This window comes from Mesoplodon bidens (genome assembly GCF_964165515.1).
Source record: "Mesoplodon bidens genome assembly, chromosome: 15".
NCBI lineage: Eukaryota > Metazoa > Chordata > Mammalia > Artiodactyla > Ziphiidae > Mesoplodon > Mesoplodon bidens.
The window spans coordinates 44,458,348-44,474,096 of NC_138171.1; the positions used below are offsets into that span (position 1 = coordinate 44,458,348).

The 15,749-nt window shown below is 55.8% G+C and overlaps 2 protein-coding genes across 4 annotated transcripts; both read left to right on the forward strand.

The window, feature by feature from the left end:
* The first annotated feature begins 262 nt into the window (after positions 1-262).
* On the forward strand, positions 263-9,299 carry LOC308628643 (zinc finger protein 764-like). Of its 3 annotated transcripts, none has more exons than XM_081255815.1 (3): positions 263-1,019; positions 5,219-5,332; positions 6,127-9,299. In XM_081255815.1, the coding sequence occupies exons 1-3, from the start codon at positions 983-985 to the stop codon at positions 7,041-7,043; spliced, it is 1,068 nt and encodes a 355-aa protein (XP_081111941.1). In that variant the 5' UTR covers positions 263-982; the 3' UTR covers positions 7,044-9,299. The 3 variants fall into 3 exon arrangements, with proteins under 3 accessions (XP_081111941.1, XP_081111939.1, XP_081111940.1); XM_081255813.1 differs by lacking the exon at positions 263-1,019 and adding an exon at positions 4,844-5,070; XM_081255814.1 differs by lacking the exon at positions 263-1,019 and adding an exon at positions 4,844-5,070 and having other exon boundaries at positions 6,130-9,299.
* A 2,786-nt stretch (positions 9,300-12,085) lies between these two features.
* ZNF768 (zinc finger protein 768) lies at positions 12,086-15,516 on the forward strand. Its single transcript, XM_081256824.1, has 2 exons — positions 12,086-13,102; positions 13,394-15,516. Exons 1-2 carry the CDS (start codon positions 13,015-13,017, stop codon positions 14,989-14,991), a joined length of 1,686 nt encoding a protein of 561 aa, XP_081112950.1. The 5' UTR covers positions 12,086-13,014; the 3' UTR covers positions 14,992-15,516.
* Positions 15,517-15,749: the final 233 nt, after the last annotated feature.

Consider the following 15,749-nt stretch of genomic DNA (forward strand, 5'->3'; position numbering starts at 1 on the left):
ACCCCGAGTCACTAATGGGCTGCCTGACCTTGGGTCATAACTGGGTTTCAGTTCCCTTCTGTAAAATGACTGAACTCTAAGGGACTGAGAGGCATTCGGCCCAGTGTCCTCAGTGAGAGCTAGTAAATGTGTGGAAGTACTATAGACAAACAGACTGACTATAAGGCACAATCACTGTAGGGATATTTAAGAAACTATTAGAGGAATGGTGGGGGGCTGGGGGAGAGGACATTCACTGAATATTCTTATGTACCTTGTAAATGAAAACACAAAAAACCAAAAACCTGAGGAATGAATTAGTTTGCCAATAATAGAAACATATATTTTAATGACCGGGTCACTGAGTGGGCCTTCTTGCGGGGATTGGGAAGAAGACATTTGGCCGGACAGCCCCTCACTCCAAGCCCGGCGTCCCCGTCTCCCCAAGCCCTCGCCGCCGCCAGCCCTCCCTCACCCGCGCCCGCACCCGCGCCTCACCTTTCACCCACCCGACCTGAGCGCGGACGCCGAAGCGGCTGCGGCCATCTTAACTACGGGCAAGAGGCCCTTGCAAGGCCACTAGCGGAACAGCAAGAGAAGACAACTCGAGGGGGGAATATACCAGATCATCAATGCCAGGCCGACACAGAAGCTGTTACATGCCTTTCGCTAAAGTAGAAGGACGGTAGAGTGTCACCATCTCCCGGCCCTGGGACCAACGAGTTCGCGTAACGGGCCGTTTCCCGCCATCCTAGAGTGGCCCCACCCAAAGCTACTTCCGGTCGTCTGGGCCCGGAGGGACCCACCCCCACCCAGCACCGCAGGCTGAATCACCAGCGTCCCAACCCGAGGATATGGGGGTGAGCCCAAGACTCCGACCCCGGCCCTGCTCTGGGATCCCTGCGCAGGTGCCGGTGAAGGCCGGGCGGGAAGGAGCTGGAAGAAGGCCGAGGGCCACGGGCTTCGTGAAGGTGGCCCTGTATTTCTTCCCCGAGGAGTGGGGATGTCTGCGGTGGCATACCTTAACCTGGCCGTGCTCGGTGAGATCCAGCGTCCCGGATCTCTGAAAAGGGAAGGGGGTGGGTGGGACGAACAGGACCAGGTGCCTGAATCCACTGAGCCTGACTCCAACAGAGTCAGGGTGACTGTTTCCCGGCATCCTCGCCAGATCAGCCTAAATTCATAAGTGACCCTCTCCGGTCAGATTTCAACACTGCAAAAACTTCTAAAAAAAAGTTCAGAACCTGTACCGGCCTTAAAGGCGCATGGCACACTAACCTCCACGGACTCAAACCAGATCTTTCCCTACAGGCAAGCCATCTCCTTGACTCCAGCTAAGTAGAATCTTTGTTCTTTGGACATGCTTCTAGCTTAATGAGCCTTTGTTCTTGCTATTCTGCTGTGTTATATATTGACCTCCAACTCTAACACCCTTCAATGCCCTTCTCAAATGCCATCTTCAAGAAATGGGGGGGAGGGATAAATTGGGAAATTGAGATTGACATATATACACTACTATATATAAAATAGATTACTAATAAGGACCCAGTATATAGCAAAGGGAATTCTACTCAATACTCTGTAATGGCCTATATGGGAGAAGAATCTAAAAAAGAGTGGATATATGTATGTGTGTAACTGATTCACTGTACACCTGAAACTAACACAACACTGGAAATCAACTATACTCTAATAAAAATTAGAAAGAAAGAAAAGAGAGGGAGGGAGGGAGGGAGGAAGAAAAAGAAAGAAAGAAAAAGAAAGAAAAAAAGAAAAGAAATGAAATTCCTCCTGGAGCTCTTCTGCCCTGTGCTGGAAGTCTCCTCTAAACTGTAGCTCTGTGTCCATCTCTATAGCCCTGAGCACAATCTGCCCAAAGGTCCTCTCTGCACCTGTGCCAGCAAAGCTCCTACCTAGTATCTCTCTTAGAGCAGGTACTTTATCTTGGTTCACCAATGTCTCCAATACCTGGAACATCTAGAAAAATGCCTGGCACACATGAGGTGCCCAGTAAATTTTCATTAAATGAATGCGTAGGTAGTCTTAAGAACTGTTTATTGGATGATTAGGGTTCTTCTCCAGTTTTGCCAGACCCCAAACCAGCCCTCATCAAATGGGTGGAGCAGGAGACCCAACTGTGGGGTACAGGTGCTCAGGATCCCCTGGAGGAGGAAGCCTGAGAGAAAGCCAGAAAGATGGGAAGTGGAGGTGATGTCCCAGTGTCAGCTGTAAGGGAAAACGTTTGTTGAGCAAGAAACACCACCTATGTGCTCTTTACTGCTAGCGTTACTAATTTTCGCTGACCTGAACTTATGACACCCACTGGAGATTGCAATCTTGACCTTCTCTTTCTCACTTAATTGGCTTTGAGGCATCCAAGTGGTCACATGATTAGGTCACATTGTATGAATCATCCAGACCATAGGTCAGTGGCAGTGTGTGAACTCAAGTTTAGGATGGAGGCAGTTCATCTGTCTTCCAGGTCCCTGGTTCCTATAACAGCTGCCCTTCTGGTTGAGAGTATCTCTTCTGGTTGGCCCTGGAGTGGGTGGGAATGTCCCTGACTTGGGAGCCCTCAACTGGCCAATTCAGTCTAGAAGGGGGCTTCCAGGGCTGGGTACCCATCTGAATGCTTCTGTCATTGTGAAGGTTGATTCTATCACCTGAACATATGTAGGCCTTGGAGAGTTAACAGGAAAAAAGGTAAGTTTTGAATCTGCTATGTTTCCCAGCACTCACTCAGAAAAATGATACGTTTGGAAGGGGTGAGCAGAAGTCTATCTGGGAGTTGTCATGAGGCTCTGGGGCCAAGAGACACTGACGTGGCCTTGGAGCCTGTGGCCAAGGCTCCCTGTAGTCAGGACTTTCCTAGGCCCTCAGTGTGTGCCCAGCTTCAACACCTGGCACACACACTACACCTCATCCCCACCCCAAGTGCAGTCATGCTTTACCTTTACCTTCAACTTGGCCCAGTGCGCTCTGTTTTGTGTTTTTTTCTTTTTTCTTTTTTGACCACACCATGTAGCATGCAGGATCCTAGTTCCCCAACCAGGGATCAAACCTGTACCCCCTGCAGTGGAAGCACAGAGTCCCAATCACTGGACCTCCAGGGAAGTCCTGGCCCAGTGCACTCTGGAGAGGGACCCTTTACTTGCAGCTTGTGCAGTACCTCTCATGCTACTTGCTGACTCACACAGGCAAGCAGGCCTACTACTGTCCCCACAGTGGGAGGTGCTTCAGCCAGAGGCCACTAGTAGACCCACCAGATTGGTACCATGGCCCTCAGGGTCTGACCCAGGGGTGCAGACTGTGCCCAAGGTTCTTCTCCAGGAGAGTCCAGACCCCCCTGCCAGCTTTCAGCACTACCCAGGGCTCTTCCAGTGTGTGATAGGGATGGGCACTGACAGGTGACAAAAAGCCATCACTCTTAATGGAAATTTTCTAGTTTCTTTTGTGTCCTTCAGGGGGCCTGAGAGGCTAAGAGAACTTGCTGGGTTTGAGCCCCTGGGCAACTCTGCACCCTTAGTCCTTACCCTCCACGGACCACCCTACAACAAGCCTCTCTCCTTGGCCAGGCTAAGCCCTCCCAAGTTTATGTCTTCCCCTTCCCTCCTGCTGAGATCAACTCTTTACTTGCCCAGCTCCCGTAGGGAGAAGCAGCCACTGGATACAGGGTGTCAGGCGGAAGCCTCAGGGGGGCCTTTGGAAGGAGGCAAACAGACAAGAGCTCCAGAGTAAACCCCAGAGCTGCTGAAGATGTGAAGTGCATGTCCATGAAGTGTGTGAAATGCTGTGACTGATTTAAGTGGCCAAAGGAAAAATATCAAGGCTTCTTAGGGCAGGGTATTTATGAAGGCTTGTGGGAAGCACAGACTAGACAGTCAATAAATGTGTCCGGTGAGAGAGAGGGTTTGGAGGTAGAAATGATGGAGAGAGTTGGTGCCATTTGCTAAGACAAAGACCCCAGGAGGGGCAGGTTACGGGAAGAAAGGGATGAGTTCAGTTTGAGCCATGCAGAGTCCGAGGTGCTTGTGGGCCATCCATGCCGGGGCAAGGTGGCAGGTGGCTCTGTGATCAGGAGCTCAGGAGGTAAATAGATGTTCGGGAGACGTCCTGTAGGGCATGTCGGGGGGGCGTAAGCTTACAGAAAGAGGGTCCTTCCGACCTTTCTCAGACCTCACCCTACTCTTCCCCAGTCGCCCCTACGATCTCCTGAAACAGAAGCTCCCGTAATTTCAGGCTCTATCAAGCTTCCAGTAGAGAAGGTTCTTTTACCCGCTCCATTTTTTTTACCCTCAACATTGGGGGAAGCCTGCTGTCACCCAGTGATGGCCAGCGACGAAATTGAACGTCTGAATTAACAGCGCGGAGCGGCCTGGGGTCTGGGCTGGAGGTCGCTGTTCCAAACCTGGGCGGGGCCGCAGCTGCGCCTCCAGCGCGACGGGCGCGGGGACCCGGCGGGGAAGCCGGGCCGCAGCGCCTCCGGGGCCGGGCGCCAAGCTCTGGGGAACGCCGCCTCCGGGCTGGTGGCAGCGCCTCCTCGGGCGCCTGTAGCCGCCGCGGCCATGTTGGCTGAGGGCTCGAAGACAAAGCCACCTGGAGACACCGGGGCGGCGTCATCTGGGCACGATGGCGCGGGAGCGAAGTCCGTGGGGCCGCGTTGCCGCCATCTCTTAGGAAGGCAACTTCCAGTTCTGGTTCTCGGTGCACCTTCAGTCACCCGCTCTTAGTGTTCAGCCACCCCCGTGGGCCCTCGAGGGGCCGTCCCTGGTCTCCCGGCCTCACGACGGCGACCCGACCCTCGGGCCCGGCCACGGAGCGTTCTGGATCGCGGAGGCTCCGCGGACCCCGGCGGGTAGGGGTGGCGCTGGCCCGCTGCCGGGGTGGCACTTACGATGGCGCCGCCCACGGCCCCGCTCCCCGCGCGGGGACCTAACGGGGCCGGGCGCCAGGGGGGGACACCCGAGCCCCTGAGCTTCGCGGACGTGGCCGTGTACTTCTCCCCGGAGGAGTGGGGGTGTCTGCGGCCCGCGCAGAGGGCCCTGTACCGGGACGTGATGCGGGAGACCTACGGCCACCTGGGCGCGCTCGGTGAGGCTCCACCTGCTCGCCTGCGCCCACAACCCCGTCCACCCCGCCCAACCTCTGGGTCCTGCACGTGGAGTGGGAGGCCCCAGAAAGTCGCGACCCTGGGCGGCGGCCTCCCCCGCAGCGTGGGCTTTGCGTTCTTCTCCCCCAGGCTTCCGAGGCACCAAGCCAGCCCTCATCTCCTGGGTGGAGGAAGAGGCCGAACTGTGGGGTCCAGATGCCCGGGATCCTGAGACGGGAGAGTGTCTTAGAGAAGCAGACACAGGTGAAGTAGTGGGTACTTTGTCCCATGGGGACTTCCTCTGGGTCTGACCCATCCTGCTACCCTCTGCCAACTCCTTACCTGCTCATCAGTTTCCCCCCTGAATTGCTTTCCCAGCTAAGGTTGTTATGCCTGGTCCCTGCCTAGCTCTGGATTCAGCCTAGAAAGGGGCTGTGAGTGTAACCCAGGCATACCTGCCTCACCACTCCCAGGTCCGCGGTATCTGAGCCCCTCACATCTAGTTGGTCTCTAAGCTCCTTGGAGCTCCGCATCACCCCGTCTGCTGTTTGCCTGCTCTCTAGCTCCTCTGCCACCTCCTCTGTTTTAGTTTACTTTCTTTTTGTTGTATTTTTGTAGCAGCCTCCTTTCTCTTGGCTTGCACGGTTTTCTTCCTCCACTTCATCCTGTCCACCTGTTGCACAGTGCCCAGCCCCTCTGAACTTGTCAATGCCAGTCACCTTCATGCCTCTCTTTGTGCTGCATCCTTACCATCCACTCATCCTCCGTGATCCAGCTAAATTGTTATCCCTCTGACCCCCATTTCCCCAGCCCGGAGGTAGAATGTACTGTGCCCCTGTTCCTTCCCTCTCTCTCTGTCTCTGCAGCTTTTCTTACCATCCTCTGCGGCTGAGGAAAAGGTGTCACTCCTAGCTTCCCTGCCTGTACCAAGCTGAGTCCCAGAGGCAGCTGTGGGTCCAGAAGGTGCTCGTATCTAAGAGGCTTCTCTGTCCCCATATGGGCTGTGGGTATCAGGGACCAGGATAAGCCAGGGTCTGAGCTCTCCCCTTATCTCCCAGCAGGTTCCAGAGACAAGGAAGAGAAAGGACAAAGAGAAGGGACCGAGGCACTGGGGAAGATCCTTTCTGTGGACGCTCAGCCTCCCGGGCTGACGGCTCTCAAACCCTTTTCTGCTGGGTTTTCTTATGGCTGGGAGCAGCCATCGAAGGTGCCTCGCCGGGGTCGCCCACCACTCTGTGCCCATCCCCCGGTCCCCAGGGCAGACCAGAGGCACGGTTGCTACATGTGCGGGAAGAGTTTCGCTTGGCGCTCCACCCTGGTGGAGCATCTGTACACCCACACGGGCGAGAAGCCCTTCAGTTGCCCTGACTGTGGCAAGGGCTTCAGCCAGGCCTCCTCTCTGAGCAAGCACCGGGCCATCCACCGAGGGGAGCGGCCCCACCGCTGCCCGGACTGTGGCCGGGCCTTCACCCAGCGCTCCGCCCTCACCACCCACCTCCGGGTCCACACAGGCGAGAAGCCCTACAGCTGTGCTGACTGCGGCCGCTGCTTCAGCCAGAGCTCCGCCCTCTACCAGCACCAGCGGGTCCACAGTGGCGAGACCCCCTTCCCGTGCCCAGACTGTGGCCGTGCCTTCGCCCACGCCTCAGACCTCCGGCGCCACGTGCGCACTCATACGGGCGAGAAGCCCTATCCATGCCCAGATTGCGGGCGCTGCTTCCGGCAGAGCTCCGAGATGGCAGCCCACCGGCGCACCCACAGCGGCGAGCGCCCCTACGCCTGTCCGCAATGCGGCAGGTGCTTCGGCCAGAAGTCAGCCATGGCCAAGCACCAGTGGGTCCATCGGCCCGGGGCAGGGCGGCGCAGGGGCCGGGGTGCCAGTGGGTTGCCTGTGCCCCTGGCCTCTGGCCGAGGGGACCTGGACCCACCCGTGGGCTTCCAGCACTACCCAGAGATATTCCAGGAGTGTGGGTGATGGCCTCAACGGTGACAAGGCAAAGGGTGAAGATCTAGACATTGTCTGAGGCCCAGGGTGGCCTCAGGGGCCTGAAACTCTGGCAGCTCTGGGGAAGCCACAGAATTCCCAGCCAGAGCTGGACCTGGGGGAGGAAGACTGTTTCATCTTAGGCCCTCATGAGCTTCATCTGCTGATACCTTGTTCCCTACTGTCCCAGACTCTAGAAGACCCCTTTGCTGAGTTAGGGCTGAGGTTAGAACCCCCACTAGACTTTCACTGTGGGGAAGAAAAGGCTGTTTCTAAGAGGATTGAGGTGGAGAACTTTGTTTTACCCACTGACTTTACTGCAGAAGTTAAAAACTGATGGCCGGGTACTGAATGTGGTCACATTCAGGACTGAATGTGGTCTGTAGCAGCCTTTAAATTTTTTTTTTTTTTAGCCCAGCCAGCATTTTTAAATGTTACGAATTATTGGTTAAGATTTAAAAATCAGGATATTTCACACAAAAAACCAGGTTTCCGGCCTCTCTTGAAAAATCCGAAGATTTGGCCACTCCACCTGAGCTCCCACAAAGCCACAGTTGGTGGGAGCTGAGGGGCAGTTGCCCCTTTGGATGGAGACCAGGCTCTCCAGTTCAGCATGCCCGCCACTCCTTATCACCTCCTGACCAGTGTCAGCTGGCACTCATCATGGCTCGCCAACATCTCTGGCAAAGCAGGCCCTCTCCATCTGGCATTTTTCTACTCATTTACATGACCTGTTGGGATTCTGTAGTCATTTGAGTTTGCAAACTGTAGTCTACAGCATTCAATTGTTCTTGAACAGGGATTCAGGTAGAGAGCATATTTGTATAAGGGTGGCAGGAGAGAAGTAAAAGGAGGCTTTACGTTAGATCTTGGCTCGTATTGCATTTTATGGTTTACAAAGTACTGTCTTGTCCATCAACTCATTTCACCCTCATAATTGCATATGGAAGGAAGCATCTTGCTTGGAGAGGACAGCCCATCAGGAAGAGGCAGTCAGGACTGAATTTTTTGCCCCAAATGGAGTGGTGTCTCCACCTCAGCACCACTTAGCTGACCTGCACTTCCTGTTTTTGAAGGGCAGGGGCCTGAGGGACCCCTCTAGTACTCCTTGGGCCTCCCTGGGAGAGCCCTATGGCTCAGGCTTTGCTATTCTAGGCCCAGCCAGGAGGGCCTCATCACATTTTTGAACTGGAAGAGATCTTAGCTTTTCCATCCTTTTGCATTTGGGGACACTGAGACTGGGGAAAGCTGAGCAACCTGTCCAAGGTCACACACGGAGTGAGATGCTAGGATTCTTTGTTTCCTGCTGTCTTTACCATACCACTCCTGAGTTCCTTGCCAGTGTCTCAGCCAGGGTTCTGGAAGCATCTTCCCACTCCCTGAGATGACACCCAGGCACTGACCTAGACTAGGGACAGAGCAGCCCAGTGTTAGTGAAGCCCAGGTACAAGATGACTGACAAAACAGCCACATAGCCAACAAGGTAAGGGAGAAACCAGCCTTAGATGAGAGTTCCAGGGCCAACAAAATCAAAGCTTGCACCTTCACTCTCTTTAGGACCTCCATCACCAACAAAAGGGGACAAGGCCAGGAACATTTGGGGTTAGTAGCCAGAGGGAACTGTACTATTCTATATTCCCAACCTCTGCACAGAATCCCTCCCCCATCACCCTGTGACTCCATCATCCATCTACCACTCATTCCTTTGTGGTCAGAGTCCAGCCTTGTCCAGGGATGGAAGCAGCCAGCCATGTGCAGACCCTTTCTTGCCTCTGGTCAGGATGACCCTTCCCCTCAAGTAGGAGTAGCAAGGACTTATGTCCTCAGTGGCCTGTGTGCACTTCCCTTCTGAGAACTCAGCCCTATGTCTGGCCTTAGGAAGAAACCAGATTTGTCAACCTAAAGAAACTTCTAAAGGAAGAGGTACAAAACTTGGGGAAAAGACACTGTTCAGGTAAAGTGATGGACTGACTTGATTCCAACCTAATCTTCCAATCTGACCCCACCAAGATCTCTCTTAGACTAAACTTCACCAGGAAGATTGGCTCATATGCCACCTGTCACAGGGGGAATGTGGGAGTGAGGAGAGGCACCTTGGCAGTAGTAGCTACCTTTGTACCAGCTTTTATTCCCCTAGAGAAGCCAGTGTCCAACCCATCCTTCCCCTGCCCCTCAGCACTGCCTGGGGAAAGCACAGCCTGCGATACCACTTCTCAGGTCAGCCTCAAAGCCAGGTCTGGGCCCTGTCTGAGCTTGCCAATTAAAGGTATAATCACTACTGTCTCTGAGTGCTCTGAGGTTTTCAAGATTTGCGTAGGTCCCCCAAACCAGAACCAACTCCTCTGCTTCCTGCCCTCGTGACCCAATTTCCCCCCCACTTAATATTTGAGTATCATGGAACGCTTAAGCCTCAGCCTCAGCCCCTTTTTAGCTCCTCACTCCTTGGCACGGATACTTCCCCTAACGGTAAGGCTCCCTTTTCTCTCCACTACCACAGGTTTTTGAGGCTCAGCCCCTGAAGCAATTTAAGCCAGGAAGAGGGTTTTCCTAGGGCTTCATTGGTGCGTCAGGAGAAATGCTTGTCGGCACCAGTGAAAACATGAGCCCCATCCACATGGCCAGAGTGAGAGGTCAAGGCCATGACCATGTACATGGCCCCTTCCTAGTTTGTCCAAGCCATGTAAAGGATAAGTATTGATTTGAGCTCCAAAGACCCCTAAATTTGGGGGGAGTATTTGTTTATGTGTATCTTTCTAGGAACAGTACGTGCAAAGACGTTTATGACTCAGAAGCTAAAACCTGCTCTAGGCCAATATTTTTCAAAGTAAGGCCTTTCTGCCACAGAATCACATGCAGTTATCTCTTCAAAATGCAGCTAGCTCCCTGGGCCCTGTCTCTAGTCTATTGTATCTCCAGTGATGGAATCTTATGGCTGCTAAAGTTTGAGAGAACCACTGCTCTGAACATAAAAATGTTATTTTCTAGCTGCTCTTAGCGTTGCAAGAGTAGGGGTTGGTGTCAGGGCCTGTTCTAAATGTGTCAGGCCAGCTGATAACTTCGCCATACACAAAGACTCCCATTTCCTTTGTTCTTCACAAAGGGGCCTGTGTCATGATTGGTCTCTTTCTGGGTACCTCAAAGCTTCTTGAATTTACCTGGGCATCTCTCGTAGCATCTGACAGAAGCCCACTTAGAGGGCTTGTCCTTTGCATGCAGGGAAGAAGCAGATCACACAGAAGCCCCTCTCACACAGAACCTTCGTCAGGACTCTCTTGGGTGTGGGCCAAGTTGTTTGGACCATAAACTGTGGCTGCACAGTGAATAGCTCTGCCCCAGTGCTGCTGCACACCGAGGGATGATGCTGTGGACAAAGTGGCTGCCCAACTCAGGACATGCACTTGGTCAAGTTGGAACCCTCATCAGAGTCTTCCCTGTGCTTAGAGCCTATCCCTGCTATGGGCATGTGGCCAGCAGAGGCTGGCTGCCTCTCAAAGGTCCATTGCATAGAGAGGACAGGTGCTGGAGGAGGCTGCCTGGAAGTCGGCCAGGTACTAGTGAGACTGAATTTCCACATGGAAATACTGGTGCCAGAGCAGACTGAAGCCCTGGCCCAACTTCTGCTAGTCGTGGGGCTTGTGGCCCATGCTATGATGAGTGCCGGCAGGGACCATGTCAGAGCTGGGGCTAGAGGACTCACCACATACTTTGCAGGGGACGGCTGCTCTCCTGTGGGAATTTTCTGGTGGGTAAGCAGGTTGGAGGTCAGAGAAAAGTGGCTCATGAAGGAGACTTTTATCTCTCATTTGTGTGCTTTGGGGATGACCAGGAGGTGGCCCAGGTCCAGCTCTTCCCATAATCACTGCACTTGTAGGGTGTTCTGCCTGTGTGGGCCCTCTAGTGCTGGACCCTGTGAGCCATTCTTCATGAAGGTTTTAGGACAGACAGTGGGATGGGAGAGAGGCATGGAGCTGGAAGCTGATCCTCTGGAGGGCAGAAAAGGACTCCTGCTTTATTTGTAGGATGGTATCTCTATCTGTGATTCTGTCTGTAAGCCTCTACTGAGAACTGAGATCGCGTCTCTCCAGCCTTCTCTCATTTGGAATTCTCCAAATTCTTGTTCTCATCTCCTTTCAGGAGAATGGAAGATGCCATCTTTCCTCCTAAGCAGTTTCCTCCTTTCCTTTGTCTGCTAAGGCAACAAGAAAACACAATCTATGGCTCCTGCATCACTCCCACAGAGAGAATTTGGTTCATTAATTGTCAAGAACACTACCAACTAGTTTCAGCAGCAAGAGTAGAAGGACAAGAACTGGATCCTATTAAATTGTCTTTCCAGGGTCACTTTTCCTTTGATTCAAAGCTGCATCTAGGGCAGTGTTTCTCAGGTTCCCTTCCTCTACAAGCCTCTATCCAAGTCAGACAGGACTGGAGAGTGGTTCTCTCCTATCCACTTCCACTCCTGAGAAAATCCAGGAACCAGGGACAAAGGCTCCAAGGGATTGAGTTAAACTCAGTCTTTGGGGAAGGTGGAGGGGAGAGGCAGGGTAACAGAAAAGGAAACAACCTTCTTTCTGCGGCAGGATCCCCCGCGACTGGCCACTTCGGCACCTGGAACCTGTGGGAAGAAGGAAAGTGCTGGGAAAGAGAGTGTGAGAAGAGACCGGGGAGTCAAGGGTGTCTGTCCTCAGATGCCTTGTCTTTCATTCTTCAGAAAGATAAAACCTAATGAAGGGTAAATGGGGGCGGGAAAATGTCTGAAAGCACTGGCTCGACAAGAAGGGAGACGCCAGGGACCTCCCTCCCACTCCTCCCGCTAGCACTTCTGAAGCACAGAAGAGGTGGAACCGGCCTGCGCACCCTGCAACCAATCAGAAAGGTGCCTCGCGTTCCCTGGCGACCATTAACGCCTAGCAGTTGGTGTAGTGGGAGGAGGCGGGACGGTGAAAGCACGCGCTGCACCGACCAATCGGTGAGCTCCCTGGGAGGGAGGGGCGGTGCCTCTGGAAACTGGAGGCAGGCCTGTTTCCTTGGCAACGATCCTAGCCCTCCCTGAAGGGTGAAGGGTGGAGATTAGGAGAAGCAGCGAGCGGAGGGGGCCAGGAGGACTAGGGGTGGGCGCGCCGGTGTGGGGGAGTGGAGTTCGAGGAGGGGGGTTCCAGACTCAGGAGCCTCGATGAGCCTAAGTGGCGGGGTGGGGTCCCGAGGCGCGGCCAGAGCTGACCCCAAGGCCCGGGAGGGGAGGGGAGCTAGACACCGCCCCCGCTGGCACCGGGAAGCGTCGCTCCTTCTCGCTGACCTTGGTCTCGCTTGTTGCCTCGCCCTTGGCCACAGGCACTGACGGACGCAGGGCCGGGAGACGGACATATAGGCCCCCGGGCGGACAGGACCTAGGACATAGGCACACAAACTGCCCCAGCTTCTCCCGCCGGCTCCAGGGCGCCCAGTCCTCGCCCACCTCGACGCCGGGGCCATCCAGCCCAGGGTTAATGCCAACGAGTTTCCACCTCCAGTCGCTCCTAGAGAGGCCGCGGCGCTAGCCAGCGGGGGAAACTGGCCGCGGACGGACACTTCCTGTGCGGAGGGGAGGGGTACGGCCAGCCGCAGCCCACCCGGGGACTGGGAGGCCAGACGTCGGGGTCTCGGGCGGGGAGCGGTATCCGGGGGCGGCAAGGCGAGTCGTGAAGCCTCTCATCTCCGAGGTCACGACGTGTGGGGGCCTGTGAGGACCCCAGGGCAAGCCGAGACCTTGTGGGTGGGGGCGGGGCCGCGGATAGGGGAGGGGCCCAGCGGGCCGGAGAGGCCCAGGGTCAAGACGTCCGGCCTCAGGGGCCGGGGCTGGACAGCCGGGTCCCCTGGGTGGCGCTAAGCGGGCGGGCGGCGAGGGCCCGGGTCTCGGGGCACTCAGACCGGGTCGCAAGATCGTCCGCCATCGCCGCTGCCGCCGCACTGGGAGCCGGCGGGGATGGAACGGGAGGCGTCGCCGTGGGGCCTCGAGCCCCGGGATGTGCAAAGTCCTGACGAAATGGGGAGCCCCGAAGGGTCACTCAAAGGTGAGGGAGGGAGCGCCCCTCCGAGGAGCGTGACTGGGAGCGGGAGAGGGGGCTGTAGTGGGTGGGAGGGGAAGAGAGCCGGGGGCTTGGACACCTGGGACTTGGAGGAGGCGGGGGCGGGGACCCGGTGTCCTGGGTTTGCTGAGGGGGAGGTGGGAATTTCAGCACTTGCCCGAGGGCCAGCGACCCTGCTTGAGGAGGAGGGAAAGATTTGTGGCAACTAATGGTGGGACCCAGTGACCTTCCAGGCCCCACACAATCTGGGTTTTCTGTAATTCTCTGATCCTGCAGGCAACATGAGTGAGAATGAGGAAGAGGAAATTTCTCAGCAAGAAGGCACTGGGGACTATGAGGTGGAAGAGATACCTTTTGGGCTTGAACCCCAGAGCCCTGGGTTTGGGCCACAAAGCCCAGAGTTTGAACCCCAAAGCCCCAGGTTTGAGCCTGAGAGTCCAGGTTTTGAGTCCCGAAGCCCTGGTTTTGTGCCCCCAAGCCCTGAGTTTGCACCCAGAAGCCCTGAATCAGATTCTCAGAGTCCTGAGTTTAAGCCCCAAAGCCCTAGGTATGAGCCCCAAAGCCCTGGGTATGAACCCAAGAGCCCTGGATATGAACCCCGGAGCCCTGGGTATGAACCCCGGAGCCCTGGATATGAATCTCAGAGCTCCAGGTATGAATCCCAGAGCCCAGGGTATGAACCGCAGAACCCTGGATTTGAACCCCAGAATCCTGAGTTCAAAACCCAGAGCCCTGAATTTGAAGCTCAAAGTTCCAAATTCCAGGAAGGTGCAGAGATTCTTCTGAATCCTGAGGAAAAGAATCCCTTGAGCATCCCCTTGGGAGTCCACCCTTTGGACTCTTTCACCCAGGGGTTTGGGGAGCAGCCCACTGGGGGCCTGCCCCTAGGGTCCCCTTTTGAGATGCCCACAGGGACCCTGCTGGCTACACCCCAGTTTGAGATGCTCCAGAATCCCCTGGGCCTGACGGGGACCCTTCGTGGTCCAGGCCGACGGGGTGGCCGGGCCAGGGGTGGGCAGGGCCCGAGGCCTAACATCTGCGGCATCTGTGGGAAGAGTTTTGGGCGGGGCTCCACCCTGATCCAGCACCAGCGTATCCACACAGGTGAAAAACCCTATAAATGTGAGGTCTGTAGCAAGGCCTTCTCCCAGAGCTCTGACCTCATCAAACACCAGCGCACGCACACGGGTGAGCGGCCCTACAAGTGTCCCCGTTGCGGCAAGGCCTTCGCTGACAGCTCTTACCTGCTTCGCCACCAGCGCACGCACTCTGGTCAGAAGCCCTACAAGTGCCCACACTGCGGCAAGGCCTTTGGCGACAGCTCCTACCTCCTGCGGCACCAGCGCACCCACAGCCATGAGCGGCCCTACAGCTGCCCCGAGTGTGGCAAGTGCTACAGCCAGAACTCATCCTTGCGTAGTCACCAGAGGGTGCACACCGGGCAGAGGCCCTTCAGCTGTGGCATCTGTGGCAAGAGCTTCTCCCAGCGCTCGGCACTTATCCCCCACGCCCGCAGCCATGCCCGCGAGAAGCCCTTCAAGTGCCCTGAGTGCGGCAAGCGCTTTGGCCAGAGCTCGGTGCTGGCCATCCACGCCCGTACCCACCTGCCGGGTCGCACCTACAGCTGCCCCGACTGCGGCAAAACCTTCAATCGCTCCTCCACGCTGATTCAGCACCAGCGCTCCCACACGGGCGAGCGGCCCTACAGGTGCGCCGTGTGTGGCAAGGGCTTCTGCCGCTCCTCCACGCTGCTGCAGCATCACCGGGTCCACAGCGGGGAGCGGCCCTACAAGTGCGATGACTGTGGAAAGGCCTTCTCTCAGAGCTCCGACCTCATCCGCCACCAGCGGACCCACGCGGCCGGCCGGCGCTGACCTGGGGCCCCGTTGGGGTGGGGAGGTGGTGGGCAGAAGAGAAGGGGACAGGGAGCTAGAGAAACCTTGAGAGAGAATAGGGGAAACGCTGGAGGAAGGAGGAGTCGAGGGTTCTAGGAGGAGAGGGGGCCGGGATGGAGGAAGCGACATGGCACGGAGACTTATGGGAAATGGGCTATGGAGGGGTTGGAGGGAGGCCAAGCTGGCAGCCGGAGGCTCTGGGAGAGATCCAGAAAGAGGTCAGCAGAGAGCTGGCCTCAGCAGCAACATTCCCCTTGGTGGAAGCCTGGCTTGGCCTTTGCTAGGTGGGGGTGGGGGGAGGGGGGGTTGGGTTACTTAATTAGAGTGGGTAGCTTAGATTGGTAGCTACTGAGACCCTCGTTGAGTCAGGAAGGGGTGAGGGTAGGCGGGGCGGGGAGTGGGGCCCCGAAGCTTGGCCTGGCTTCTGAGTGCAAACCCCAGCCTCCCTTGTCTTCCTCAGGCTTTGGAGCCCTTGAATTTGAGTTCAATAAAAACCTTTATGTGGTAAAAGAGACTTGTCCTTAAAATGTGTGCATGGATAGTGCCCTGGACTACAGCCAGTGAAGCTGTAAGCCCTTGTCTGGGAAGTGCTTTTATATTAAGTGTTTCACTGGAATCTTATAAACTGAGGCTCAGGAGACATGACTTGCCCATATCTGCGCAAGTTCACGTCCTGTGCTTTGAATGCTGCACAAACACAAAGGGGGTCCAGTGTAGGTGTGAGAAAACCCTCAGCC

Bases quoted from the DNA above. Each gene is read 5' to 3' on its own strand.
- ZNF768 (XM_081256824.1), top strand. From the start codon at position 13,015: ATGGAACGGGAGGCGTCGCCGTGGGGCCTCGAGCCCCGGGATGTGCAA. The intron at 13,103-13,393 runs GTGAGGGAGGGA...CTGATCCTGCAG, and splicing joins CCCCGAAGGGTCACTCAAAG to GCAACATGAGTGAGAATGAG.
- LOC308628643 (XM_081255813.1), top strand. From the start codon at position 4,875: ATGGCGCCGCCCACGGCCCCGCTCCCCGCGCGGGGACCTAACGGGGCC. The intron at 5,071-5,218 runs GTGAGGCTCCAC...CTTCTCCCCCAG, and splicing joins CGGCCACCTGGGCGCGCTCG to GCTTCCGAGGCACCAAGCCA. The intron at 5,333-6,126 runs GTGAAGTAGTGG...CTTATCTCCCAG, and splicing joins TCTTAGAGAAGCAGACACAG to CAGGTTCCAGAGACAAGGAA.